Genomic DNA, 14,790 nt, shown 5'->3' with positions numbered 1-14,790 from the left:
CTTCCCTCAGGGTTCAAGGGCTTCACACACCACTCATACATACACTTGGCTGTAGGCTGACTTTTGTAGCTAAAACTTTTGTCTGGCGTAATACTACTTTTACATCCTTTTTTACTTAATTAGCGCACCAGATCGTCATCTTGCCTGTTTTCTACTTGGGCGATAATTGAAAAGAAACATAAGTGGACTGGAACCATTTGAAAGATTCACTGGGCTGTATGTGCTGAATTGATGCACACAACAGCAAGCTTGAAAAAAACGTAGGTGTATGTAAATGCTCAAATGCTTTTATATTTCATGTTGGAAATGCTAGTTGGGAACCAGTTTTGCTGGTTGCTCGAAAGAAAAAATTATATGTATTATAATGGCCCGTGAATGGTTATAAATTTATGGTATACGGAGAACATTAGATAAATTTTTTAAACGGAAATTCAGAATTTCCCAGGTACAAACTAGTGTTTAAAATCAGGCACACACTGTGTTTAAATGTGTAAATATGTGCTGCAAACAATTGATAATTTGGGGATATTAATTAGAGGATCAAATTAATGGTTAATTCTTCATTTTCTTGTGAATTATACTTCCCATTTGTATCTTCAAACATGACTTCAAATTACATCAAAACAACAACTGTGTAACTAACACTTTTGCGTGTAATAACATATGCTTTTCACAAACACCGTTTAAGCACATGCACATCAGAGTGAAGTCCCTTTGGGGAGTGGAGCAGTGAAATTGCAGGTTTTGAATATAGCATGATTTAGCCAGTCTAGCCAGTAGACTAGTGTGATGCCTTGGACAGAACCGCTACAGCTGCATGATGGGATACAGGTACGTGATCCACTCCTTTAGCCAAATGGATAGAGGATGTACAAATGTATGAAACATTGTATGAGGTTTGCTGCTGAAGACATTGCTCATGCCTCTCTTCCCTGAATGCCTCCCTACCCTCTTCCCTTTCTCCCCACCTCTCTTTCCCACTGTTATAATTTTGCCTTTTTGACTTGTTACAGCCTTAGCGCACAGCTTGAACTCCTAAGAGAATCACCAGCATTATGACTGTTGTATTTTTAATTGATAATATTATAATAATAGATAATGTGTCCAATTTAGAGACACTTTTAAAATGGCAAAATGAAATGTGCCGGCTGACTTGTTAAGGTAAATGTAACTCTTGGAGTTTGTTACTATAACTTGGGGCTCAAGCCTGTGGGAGCAGGTGACTAAGGCTTGCACTTTCTGATGAAGTTACCTTCCGACTTCCCCTAGATGTATATTTCTCCTTTTGCCATTAACCTGCTGCTTTTCCTCTCCTCTCATCCCAAAACATGACTGTAGCCAAGATGTCCGTCTACAAACGAATGAAACTGGCATGTTGTTTTGATTGCGGCCGTTCAGAGCAAGACTGCTCTTGCATGTCAGGCAGTGTACATAGTAACATGGACACCCTTCAGAGGGCCTACCCACTTTCCTCTGTCTCTGTTCATGATTGCGCAACCACTTTACGTGCCTGTAAGTTACACCGCCCAACACATGCTGTTACGTGTCTGTGGTGTGTGCTCTGTGTATCGTACCGTGTACCATACCGTACGTGTGTGTGTGCGTGCGTGAGGTGTAATTTGTTTATTGTGACCCCATTGTTTGTGTACCTGTGGTCTATGTGTTTCTCTGTTGTTTTGCTTTTTTTTTTTTTCTATATTGATCTTGGGTTTTTTTTTTCTGTATCTATCTCTCTCTTTCTCTATATCTGGTTAGATTTTTTTTGATTTATAGTATGTGTGGTTGATAAGTGGTGACGTGGCTCAGTGGTGGTGCTGTAAGTACTGTAGATGTTAGACATGTGGCTCCCGCATGCGGCACCAGTCATGCAGTCGTGTGATAATGTCACTGTTGGAGCGTGGTGTTTTATGTCTCTTTTTAACTGTTTCAGGTAAGATGTCTGAATATACAAAAATGAAAGATTTTATTCTGTATTTTAATGATAACATTTGTTAATTGTGCCTTTTGTACATTTACTTTGAAGACTCTTTCAAACCTCTGAGTTAACCCTTTTTTAAGTTTGTACACTTTTCAGTTGACGTAGGTTTTGCTTTTTTCTGCATTTTCTTTTAACCTTGATGAGAAACTACTAAGATGTTGGTTTTACTTTCATGTGGATTTTAAATTAATCATAAATGAAATACCATTTAAGCCTCTATCGTCTTGCCAGGTCTTAAAAATGATGAGCGGGGCACAAATAATAATGGAACTGAAATCAAATTTTACTTATGCAACGGTTAAGAAAACATACATGCATTTCCCCCCCACATTTATTGTATTGTTCAGACTTGTATTTCCTGTACTTCATCTGTCCTGCAGCCATTAATAGTTTGTCATATTTACACGGTAGGAACGTGGCAGTGAAATAGGAAGGAGGAAAAAATCAAATGAGAGAAAGGGAATGCTTTATGTGTACAAGAAAATAGTTAAAGGAACAGCAAAGAGAAGGAGAAATTAAAATCAAAAAGGAAACTATAAAAAGTGCTTCTGGCTTGATAAAGGAAAGGTAAGAGGCCCGAGGCTCCTAGAAGATCGCCTTAAATCTGTTTTCCTTTTGAGTGGATGGGAAATCCTAAATTGTTTGTCAATTAGACATGGCAGCAGTAGGCCTAGCTATCAAAGCCTTGGGTTCAGGCATACAGATCTGATTTCCTTCTCAACATTCTCCCACCGTCTGCCGACTCAGCCTAGATTAGTGTCAAACATGCCATGATGAGTTTGGCTTGGCCTCTTGTAGTTGGGGCTGCGCTGATATCCCTCGGTACCAATTACTGGCCATTACATGGTTACTGATCTCACTTCTCCCTCAACCCCCTGTAGGATTTCAGGAAAGCCTCCTCTGTCTTAGATTTCTTTCTCTTTTTAACCCTGACTTCATCTGAACAAAGTGAGTTTAGTGAAGGAGCGCATTGGGCTTTGTCAGTCAGGGATTGTTGGATTTCCTTTCCCTATTTCCTCTTTTTTCCCCCCACCAGGCTGAGAGGATAAGACATCTTTATCCACGATGACTTCATACGCTTCTGAACTAATTTTTTTCTTGCACTTTGATTATTGATCTCTTGGATAGCACTGCTTCGTTTAAGCTGCTGTGTTCCTACACGTGCCAAATTAGGGCCACATGTGTCTGTGTGTAGCACAGACAGCTATCAGCAAGTTAGGATGGCAGAAGTATAAAACTGTAAACTGCTTTAACGACTAACACAATATTTATTATGGCAACTTTTAACACAAACTCATTAAATGAGTAATGATACGTATGCAGATGAAGTGGTTAGAGAAATGTAGTTCTCCATTGTTCTTTTTTATTATAAGCAGTTAACATATTACTTTATTCTAAATTCTTTGGCTACATCATCAGTTTTTTTGTCTGTAAATGAAACACAAGTTTTTTTTTGTGACTTGACCTTCACTATTTTAGAAAATCTTTAGTCAGTTAAGAGGTTTCAACTTGGTTTGCTAAGCTCTGGACAAGGATCGTGGGCCTGGGGTTAGGGAGATGGTTTCGGCTTGTCCACAACCTTCTGGGCTGTGTATATGTGCGCATGTGCACATCTTGTGTGCGCAACAACATGCACTTGTATCTCGGTGTCTATGCATGTGTGTGAATCTGCATCTCATTGCTGGGGACCTTATCCATCCTGACACAGAAATTATGTTTGCATTTTCCCAGCCCTGCTGGTTCATCACCAAACTTGCCCTGACAGCTCCTGTCCACCAGGCAGACCCCCACCCCCTCGACCACCCTCCCCCACCCACCCTGTCCTACGCCGCCTCGCAATGCCCCAGATGCTAGCCAGTTAGTCTGCCGCCTTTGCGGTGCGGGCAGATTGCTAGAGACAGATGCCAGGGCCACTGTGAGTCTCTTTTTGAGGATCTGTGTCATAGGCCAGCCCTGGGCCCTCACTGTGACCTTTACTGCTGGAAGAGACTCTGGGAGAGAGTGGGGAGTGTCAGCAGCTCTGAGTTCAAGTGCTTACTACATTAGTAGTTCTAGTGGTACTGGTCTTTAATATCTTCTTGGTCAAGGTCAAAAACTGTAATTACCAGAGAATTAACTGCACTGGCAAAAGTGGAGACCTTTGTCAACCCTTTAAAAGTACAACCCCAAAGATCGTGCACTGAGCTCAAGTTATGAAAAAAAACCTTTTTAAAATCTCTATTTGTATAAGACTTCTGGACTGCATGCGAAAATCAGGTATCTATGCATTAGTGCTCTGTTAGCGCAGCTGTTTTGAGCAGCTGTTATCTGTTTTGGATTTATACATGCACTGAAGTATGTATTCGTTTTCTTTATTTCCCATTGTGGCTTTATTTGTTCCGCCTCACACTTCTCATCATTTTTAGATATAACCCCCCCCCCACACGAAACTCTTATTATAAAATGCGAAAAAAAATGGAATTGCTAAATCTACACGGAAATGATGTGACATGTAATGTAGTTCTTTCCTTTTTTTTTCAAATGTATTAAAACCAGCCATTAGACCGTCATTACATCTCATTACAGGTGTAGTACACTTTCCTAAAAGCATGGCTCACTCTGTGAATGGACAATTCTTTCATTCATCTGTCTGCCTTTTATGTGCCATCACATCATACTGTAATCAGTGCCACCATTAGGGTTTTACAGTGATTTTTAATTATTTATACTTTCATTTTTTGATTTGTGCCCTCATACCTTTTGGTGAGACAACATCAGATTTACATTTGATTTAATTTCCATCTACGGCTCTTATGTTGATGTCTTTCCTAATGTGTCTCTTTCATTACACCCTCTCTCCTTGTGTGTGACCTGCCACTTGTCTTTGCATCCTCCCCAGCCAAATATAAGTATAACGGATTTGTCAGATCACGTAAGTGTGTTTCCCTGTCCTTCTGCCATAGCTTTGTGTATAGAGTATAGCTCCCTCAGCATGTCATATAACATTCTTAGTAGCGATGCTCTGCTTAAGTATTTTTGTATTTTTACTGTAAAAAAAAAAAAGGAAACCAACTTTTGAAAAACTTTCAGTGTTTCTTTTAAAATATCCAGTTTATTTATATTTAACTTAAATATGATAAAATCATTTTAACATATTTTGACAGCAAACTAAAGTACTGAGATCATTTTGTGTTTGATAACACTATGTAGATCCATGAAATATTCTTTTTGTATTGTGCTGCATGTAGCAGCAGATGGCGCTACAACACCAGGAAACAGTGGAAGCCATAAAGAGGCTGGCGTTCGATTCAAAGCTGATTGCAATATAGGTAAATCTTTGGTAAATAATTGTTAAATGACTTTCCCCCCCCCCTCCTTTATTTTACTGGTTAAGAATACATTTCACTTTTGAAATGTTATTTGTCACCTCTAACACTTTGTGTCTATATTTTAAATGTATTTGTTATTATTAGTCATACTGAAGATAAAGGCTTTTTTTTTGGTTTCCTTTATTAAATAATGGCTGCCTCACCTGTTAAGCAAACTAAAAGGAAGCGCAGTAATCATAAAATAAGTTTTTTTTTTTCTTCCCTTTTTTAACTGTAAAGACCACAATGCATGGCTTTAAAAAGCTCTTTCATGCAGTTGCAGTGCAGCTGAAGAACAAAGCTCGCTCATGCAGCAAACACTGTAAAGGCAAAGCCAGCTTAGCTCACATAGTAAAGTAAACATTTTTACTTGTTATTCCTCCACCTCATCATCCAGTTTACATTGGGTCACGGCGATCTGATAAGGCTTGCATGCAGGACAGTACCGTCATGTGATTATCATTTCAAGAAGGGACAGTTGCCGTCTGGGTTGTTCAGGATGCACAGTGGACCTGCCAGGGCGGGTGAACACTCTGTAACGCTGCACGTGTTTGACAAGGGCCAGATGAATCCAGGAGCTATCGGTGGCGCCCTGTAAATCAAGGAGGCAGCTGACGGCTGGGATAAACGTCTGTTTATCGCCCAGGGCCACCCAAGCATGCTCTCTCCTCCAAACAACCAACCAACCACCCTTCAACCAAAGGGAGGAAAAGGGCTCCGCCTCTCCAAGTCAACTTTGCAACCAGATATTTTACTCATCTCCCACTGCTGTCTTCCTGCAGTGTGCCATGACCCTTTCAGTACATACAAACATGCGGGTTGACTCTGCAGCCACAGATGGACTGTGTGTGAGTGTGTGTTTCTGTGAGTTTGGTGAAACGACTTGCTGAACATATTTGGTACATATGCGAGTATTTATTCTCATACTCAAGCGATTTAGTGTAATAGTAAAAATTCCAAATGCTCTGTTTTTGAACATTTTTCATGCAGAATTAAATCACACTTGTGTACATAATCCAAAAGGAATCCAATACATGTTTAATGATTAGATGTTTTGAATTTATAATATTATAAATATTTAGTTCTATTTGTTGACATTATTGTGGTGTGCCACGCTCACTTGAAGTGACAATATCTAATTGGTTTTGACTGGCTTTAGCCAAGCCATGCCTCGGCTTTGTTCTACCCGAGCGCAGCACAAATGAGAAGTAAAGTTAAGAGGCTTCTAATGAATTTAACACAAATGAAAAGCAAATAATACGGTGAACATTTCTTTAGGAAGGCTTCAACTATTTTTAGAAAATTCCTACCTTTATTTATTAATATTATTATTGTTATATTTTTGCTTTAAGCTGGTTCAGTCAAAACTTAAATTGCATTTTTTCTTAAATAGTGATCAGATATTCATTTTAACATGCTGTGAAATAATGACTGTTTTATGGAATTTACCCTGAAATATCTATTTCACAAAATTTGAAATACAATAACACTTCATTACTCAGTCATTTCTGAGCATTTAAAGCAGGCGTTCTCACACTCTTTGTTCTCCACTATTTGACAGTAACGGATGAAGTTAGACCGCCTTTTCAAAACAGAACACTTAAAACCACCGGCTGCATCTCCACCTCCATCACCTCAAATGTATTCCTTCCCAATGCCCTGCACCCCAGCCAGGACCCCCTGGTCAGCCTGGGCACAGTCAACATCCCTCTCGTTAATAACCGTAAAGGATGCCTGCTCCACGTGCGGCTGGGGCCCGGGGACGACCCCTCGCAATTGCGCTTCAGTATCTCAGGTCCAGGAGACGTGGCGACCAGATCCCTGGCTGAAAGTCGACTGAACCGGGCCCGCAGTCTGCCAGTGAAATACCGCTGCCACCCCAGTAATGCCATGCTGCTCAGTCACAGTAGGCACTGTAGGTTGGCCCCTTAGCGGGATGCATCAGTCAGTAATGCTGTCCCGTCTCTTCATTTTGTCTTGTTTGCTGCATGACGGCTCACTCTGCTGGAGCTGCTGCTGTTGTTTCTCCTGCTGCTTTGCACAGATCTGGCTGCTAGTGCAGTGGCTGCTACTGTCTATATGAGATAACTTTTAAGCGCCGGGGTAAAACAGGTGAATTTACTGTAGACAACGTGCTATTTCAGAAGTGGCACTAGGTGCTGTGAGCTCAGGGATTTTGCACTAATATCATTATGTTGTGGGGAAATGCAGCGTGGTGTCCGTGAAAGCAAGAAGTTCAATTGTTTTAATGTTAAAAAATTAAGTTTAAACCAAGAGGAGTTTGTCAAACGGTATAGCAAGGAAAGCATATTTTCTGCTGTGTGGTATTTTCATCATAGAGAGAATTATTTGTAAAGTGTAAAATGCTTGTGATATTAGCTATTCTGATTGCCCAATTGCATAAAGGAAATGTCAGAGAATGACATTTTATTAGAAGGCAAAGCCATATTTCTTATCTTTTATTAGCAGAATTAGGTGACAGCATAGAATGGGTGCTCAGAGAATAATGAAATTCAACATGCTTGGAATAACCGCGGCTTGCAGCGCGCACATTGATTTGCACTAATATCATGCTGTGTTATTGATTTCTAACCAAAGGACTAATGCGGGTTTGAAGTGACGGTGCACTTGACATTTGCGCTGGGAGAGCGTAGATTGGATAAGAGTATCTGGGTGCCTGTCTGAAAGCTCTTGAAACTCACAGACAGTGGAGAAGATCAGACTACTGTTAGCTTGACTGAAATCTTCAGACAGCTGGGCCTGGACTTACTCCGGCTGCTCTTTCTCATTCTCTCTGTCTGGCTGGGACTCAAGTAAAGTTTGAGAAACAGTGTTTTTGTTTTTAGATGATTTTTTTTTCAACCTAGCGAAGCATGGCTGACAGAAAACAGAGCTCAAATGTGATCAAATAATCTTTAAAAAAAACAAACAAAAGAGAACTATAAAATAACACAGCATTGTCCAGCAAAACATGAAACAAAGACGCTGTATATTTAATCTGACACAAGTTGTTTACTTTTTATTTAAACTTGTAACATATGACCTTTTTCTTCTTGGCAATTATGCCATTTACCAGCTGCTTTCATAATTTAGAATCCACTGATTCACACACTGCTAACGTGCCCTGACCTTTATTATGCGTGCCGTTCTCTTAGCATGGGGGCAGACCTGTAGAAGAGCCGTTGTGCACGTTAGTAAGAACTTGAATTATGGTGTTGGGGTTCAAGTAGTTTCATTAGGAAGTCAACTACGCACTCAAAATTCATCTCCATAACCTGTATTTATATCATTGTCATTGCTTTTGCCCATGCCCCAGTGACAATAACAGTCTGTAGCATCACATTGCAATTAATGCTTTAGGTAAGCATGGTCACTTGGATGTAAACTGCTAGAGGTCCAACCGCCTGCAGAGTTCGGTGGGTGGAAAGACGCAGTGAAGTGTCAGTGAAGGATGTGCAATATTGCACCTTAGTATAGCCACAACATGGGGAACATTTAAAAAAAAAAAATTCTTATTTTTTTAAATAAACCTTCCTTTTAGGTCATGAATTGTTTTTTCTCCGTGGTTTCCTCCTGCTTTTTTCAGATTTAATCATTTGTCCATTACTAATATTTTCTCTCTCTATTTTTTTATTTCCCTTCCATTTTGACACATTGAATTATTAATTTTCCTTTTCTTGCGTTCAGTTTCTTCTTCTTTTTTTTTTTGTGGTTTGCATTGAATGATTGATTGATTGTTGCCTATTTTCATGTCAGGTCCAGCTCTCTTTCTGAACCGTCTGTCTCTGCTCTGACATTGTGCGCATGTGTTTTCAGTCGAAGACGAGCATCCGTCAACGCTCTCGCCCAAAAAAAAGCAGCGCAACGGAGGGATGCGAAACTCACCCAACTGCTCGCCCAAAATGATGAGGTAAGAGATGCTGATTTTATTCTTCTTCCAGCCTTCAAACTGGGAGTGAGAGGAAGACAGATATAAGGAAGATGGGAGGGAGCATGGATGGGGGGGGATGGGGGGGGGGGGGGGGATATGTGTCTGAGAGATACTTCAGAGGCGTATGCTGCTGATGGTGAGATGGTGGGAGTTTGGATGGATGGGAGGGGGCAAATTAGGGGTGGCAGAAGAGGGAGGTAAGAAACTCTGTGAGTGAAAAAGAGAAGAGAAATGCCCTGTTAGGTGCTGGCTGTTTAGGATGCCATGCTGTCAGCTGTTAATGACAGAGCTGAAATAATATTTCTGTCATGAAAAGCGGCTGTGAGGAGCCGTTTGAAAACTCCTCTGGCTTTAAAGACCCAGCTGTCACCTCCTCCGTTCTGGTCCACATGTACTCCTTAAACAATGCTGGCACTAATGACACCACCAACCAATCAGAGAGACCTGCATGGTTACTTTGCCCTCGGGCTACTCGTCTATTGTGGGAACCCCTGTGAGTAGTGTATCTGGTACTTAAGGCCATATGCGAGATGTATCGTCACAATCAAATATGAAATCAAATATTACCTTCCTTTTATCCTGTCCTTTGGAATTAAACTGCTGTTAATTGATTTTGAAAGATAAAAAGGGTAGGTTTTTGTGCTCCTCTGACTGCAAGGCGGGGTTAGACGCACGACTGAGAGGAAAATGCAGGGAGGCCGAGCTGTGCGGGTTGGGACGGCGGGATGAAGGAACGGTGGCGAAGATCTAACAGGACAGAAACACTCATAGCTACACTGCTCGTCTCCTAATGAGAGCGAGGGTTTACATTAAGGAACTCTAAAGAGAGGCCTCATAATATATATAATTTTAATCTTATTTATAGAATTTAAACCCTTTAAAAAATAAGCAAACTCTAAGGTGGAATAGTTAACATTTCCAAATAAAATCAATATAAATATGAGCTATTATACAAAGTAGTTCTGTTTTGTTCTCTTTCATACGCTGCATAATGTTTTCACTTATTACTGTACCATTCTGGTCGAGTGCCGTGTACGTTAGCCCTGCTAGTTTCCCTTAGGCAGCAATCCTCCTACTGCACTGGCATGCCTATGTGATTTTTGTCCAGTATAGTTGTCGGCCTCCCCCTCACAACAAAACAAGCACTTAATAAGCCTTCACACTTGCCAAACCATTAGCCCAACACAGAGTCATACCCTTCAGTCTAGTTCGCAGCAGAGCATCAGCTCAGATGCCCTTGCTCAGAGGGAGCAAACTGCTACAAAAACAACGAGACACTGGCACATTTCCAGATAACTGCTTTTTTTAAAAGGTTCTTTAGTTTGCCTAACTTAAAGCACAAAACCTTTTCTTCTCTTCCTTTTCTGCTTAGAAGACGGTCCCCGTTTGCCGTGTAATATATGCATCTGCGCTTTGATCTCACAGTGATAATAATCCTTGCGAGTTATTTACTCAGTTTTGAAAACGCTTCAAAGCGGTGTCAAAGTTTTCTCTGCTTTAGGGTTGCTTCTGTATTCTGCTGGCTCTTGGGTGCTGGGATGACAGGTCCTCTGTTATAGGTGTAGCTTTTTCTTTTTTTTCCCTCCAAGTATTAGCCTTTAGCAGAACATCAAATTACCCATCGCAGTCCACAGTCCCTCCCTCCACCCCTTCACAGCTGCCCCTGTCAACATATAAGACCATATATATTATACAAACCGTTGTGCTTTGCGAGGTGGATTTTATGCAGAATGAAAAGTGATTGTTTGAGGTAGCCTTAGGGATACTTTATTCAACAAGCAAGAAGGGGGAAAACACAGTGGAGAGCTAGCAAGAGAGCGAACATACGTATCAAGTATGGTTTTTACAGGACTCGCAGCCTGAAGGCCTTTGTAAATAAATAATGATCAACAGATTGGCTGTGGGCTTTTGAAAAGCATGCCTTTGTCAGTTTGCATGATGGGAAAAATTTTCAAAGCAAGAAGCTGCCTTCGTAGTCTGGCAGAGAGGGATTGGGGGAGCACGCCCATCCCCAGCTTTGTGACTGCAGAGTGATACACTGGAATAATTCAACTCTGTTTGAAATATACTGAGGGAGAGGGTACGAGAGAAAGAAAGAGACAGAGAGGGAGGGAGGCACCGGAGTGAGACATGCTGTAAGGGAAATACTGTTTGTCCTCCATAAAAGTGCATCTGATAAAATATTGTATTTCACCAACACAACATTTAGTTTGCATTCTGGTACAATGCTAGAAAAATTAAGCAAAGTTCACGTAATTCTGCATCTACTTGTTCAGGACTGAAAGTTCTCAGCAGAGAATATCTGCATTTATCTGTCACTTCGCTCGCTATTTGGGTGACATTTAGGAGCCCTGTGTTAAATAATTTATTAGTAGCCAATCCAGCTTGTAAATTTCCTAATGAGCCGTATTCCCGCCATGGCGCTAACACCATCCCATCCCACCCCACACCCACACAAACATTCACGATGGGTCATGACTGACAACACGCATCCATTTGCAGAAGATGTCACAGTATCATCTGCAGCTGATATCCCTTGGGCGTGGCCCCGTAGCACAGACGTCATGTCTGCTCTGCCTGAGCCTTGTGGTAGGTTCAACCCGAGGCGCGGAGAAGGAAGAGGAAGGAGGTGTGCGGAGCCTGTGACAGGCTGCCAGTCACACCGCTGACAGCTCTGTGAAAGATAGCTGTCTTGGCAGTGAGAGGTGGAGCGGCAGCCCGTCTGCATGCGCCAGTCAGCCCCTGTGTGGAGGCGAGCAGAGCTGAGCAGATTGAAGTGACGGGGGGCTCCGTGGAGTTGATTGGCGCAACACGCGGCTCTGGATGAAAGATTCAGGCTGAGTGTAAAAACACTAAATGCTGTCAGTGTTATTATCACCTGCTCTAACTGATAGAGGGGAGAGGGGGGGAAAGAGAGGTGGAGAGAGAGAGGGTGGCTAATTGACAGCTTTTTTTTTCTTTAACTTTAACTTTTGCCTGCGATGGCATGCAATCCAAATGCAGGTTGAAGGAAGAAACGGCATCAAAGCCTTGTCAGTGAATGACAGTGTTGATAGAGGATAGAGAGAGTGATACTGAGAGAGATGTTGCTGTTCTCCTCTGTACCACAGTGAGCACAAGGGTCATTGACTTTTCTGATGCCTCTACATAGGGGATGAGACAGATTGGAGGGAAAGATATTCTAGTTATGCAGTGCAGTAGAAAGTTTCATACTCTGAGAATGAGATGGACTTTTAATGATCAGACAGCACAGATATCAAGGAACCCTGCCTGGCTTCTGCCACAAAACAGCCTAACATAAATATTTTTTCTTTTCCAGTCGACACGATCCCCTTCTAATTCCTGGAAATGAACAAATTGAGAATATGGACATGAACGTGAAGAGGTATGACTCGACAGGGATGTTTCACTGGTGCCCTTCAAAAGACATCGAAAAAGTCATCCTGGTAAGTGGTGCAAAAGTTCTGTAACTGCTACCCAGTGAGGGGAAAAATAGTGTATATAAAAAAAGAAGGTACTAGTAAGTATGCTCAGGAGCAAATGTTTCCCCTCAGTACTGCAGTAACACAATCACATACTAATGTGTATTGAAATTTCTCTCACTGCCTCTCTGTTGTTTCAAGGTGAGTTTGTTTTTATATTTATATATACAGTATAATGTGTATATCCACCAAGGAATGAGTGAGCAGCATTTCAACACTCGGTGCATGACTTTGCTCGGATGCTTTAACGAAACGGTTTAAAGCATTTATGTTAGTGCGTAAATTGTTTGTGTAGGATCAAATAGAAGGCGCAGTCACCTACTGTGCATAGTAAAGATACGACATATCTTTGCTTTGTCTAAGACTCGAGTGACCCAGGTGCTGTTTTCACTCAACTCAAGGGAATACGAAGGCTGCTTCACCAAAATGTTTCAGATACACAGATAAACATCATTTGCCACCAGCTGAAAATGAGACAATTTGCAGCTGTACTTTTTTTATGAATGTAACAGTTTACAGCTTACATTCGTGCGTGTTTAATTTGTCTAATGAAGAGCTAATAATAAAACCAAACACATGGTTAATAAATGATTACATGTGGATATATAACAGTTTATGTGATGCCTTTAAGCACATTTAAACTCTAGATATGTGGGGGGGGGGGGGGGGGGGGGGGGGGGGGGGGTTTAACTTCATGCACCTGACCCAGTTTTCTGTTATCGGCACTCATTTTTATTCTGTAAACCTGTGTTTGTCTCTGTGTGCCTCCTCATCTCTTTTCTGCCTTCACTTTTTTCCCTCATTCTCTGCTTTTCTCTCCCCCCCTTCCCCGTGTCCCTCTGTTCCCCACAGACCCGGAGTGAAGCCTCCATGACAGTGCTAAGCGGCCATGTAGTGGTCTGTATATTTGGGGATGTCACGTCCGCTTTAGTGGGGCTGCGAAACTTGGTGATGCCTTTAAGAGCCAGCAACTTCCATTACCACGAGCTAAAGCCTATAGTTTTTGTGGGCTCGCTGGATTACCTTCGGAGAGAGTGGGAAACTTTACACAACTTCCCCAAGGTTTCCATCTTACCTGTGAGTGTACTACTTCACCTGCATGTTGAATATCTGTCCAACTAGAAGGCGCTGACATTTTAAGTTGCACTCATACTGAAATCTTTCAAGCGATTGTCATTTTGAGTTTGATCGCGCATTTCTCAGTTGAATGATTACTTCATGAGAGCTCAGTGAGCCTCCCTCATCCCTAGCAGTGACACATCCTGCATATCCAAAGTGGAGTTTATGAGCGTTGCAGCTGCAGTGCCCATCACAGATGGCGTGGCTTGCTGCCTTAGAGCTTGTTAGGCCTGGTTTGACTGATGATCAGAGGAGAATCACAAACACAGCCCTCAGCGCAGGCTAGCCTTTAGATTAGTCCGTGTCTCTGAATCTCCAACGCCCGGTTAGATCAGTGGAATGTCATCGCCTCAAAACAAGAATACTTGTTAACTAATTTCCCACAGCCCCACTCTGCTCACTTCTTAAATTTATTTTTCTCTCTCCCATGTCTGTCTGTTCTCTGTGTTTTGCTTTCTCTCTCTCGCTGTCTTGCTCTTTCTCTGTGTTCCCCTCGCCCTGAAGGGTACACCATTAAGTCGGGCAGATTTAAGGGCTGTCAACATCAACCTCTGCGACATGTGTGTAATACTGTCAGCCAATCAGAACAATATCGAAGATGCGTCTCTGCAGGATAAGGAATGCATCTTGGCAACACTCAACATCAAATCTATGCAGTTTGATGACAGCATTGGGGTCTTACAGGCTAATTCCCAAGGTAAGAAGTGTCCCATTAGACTCCATGTACACTCCTGGCCAAAGGGGACAGGTTATGGGAGGGAGGAAAGGAGAGTAGTCAAAAAATGGAAAAGGAAAAGAGGAAAAGACTGGAGGGCAGTGAGAAGGCCACACAGGAAGGATAGATGTAGTTTGTCGAGCACAGAGTCTGCTAAGCGCTCATAACTGAAATTCTCTGAAAGTCTGCTTTGAGTCTCGTCTGTAAACTGACATTAC

At 41.8% G+C, this 14,790-nt stretch overlaps 1 protein-coding gene across 6 annotated transcripts in view; it reads left to right on the top strand.

Moving 5' to 3' along the window:
- Positions 1-14,790, top strand: part of kcnma1a (potassium large conductance calcium-activated channel, subfamily M, alpha member 1a) — a 146,679-nt gene that overhangs the window by 111,233 nt on the left and 20,656 nt on the right. For 4 of the 6 annotated variants that reach the window (XM_035904692.2, XM_006783790.3, XM_006783795.3 and 1 more), the window contains exons 19-22: positions 9,142-9,235; positions 12,576-12,702; positions 13,591-13,815; positions 14,362-14,554. In XM_035904692.2, coding sequence (XP_035760585.1) covers positions 9,142-9,235; positions 12,576-12,702; positions 13,591-13,815; positions 14,362-14,554 — 639 coding nt within the window. Of the gene's footprint in view, positions 1-4,513; positions 4,544-4,856; positions 4,890-5,205; positions 5,287-9,141; positions 9,236-12,575; positions 12,703-13,590; positions 13,816-14,361; positions 14,555-14,790 lie in introns of all 6 variants that reach the window. The other 2 variants (XM_087850196.1, XM_087850197.1) reach the window with 2 other exon arrangements.

This window comes from Neolamprologus brichardi, chromosome 13 (genome assembly GCF_056152115.1).
Source record: "Neolamprologus brichardi isolate AB-2024 chromosome 13, ASM5615211v1, whole genome shotgun sequence".
Taxonomy (NCBI): Eukaryota; Metazoa; Chordata; class Actinopteri; order Cichliformes; family Cichlidae; genus Neolamprologus; species Neolamprologus brichardi.
Note: the sequence above shows the minus strand (reverse complement) of the source record. Positions and strands in the feature narration are given on the sequence as shown.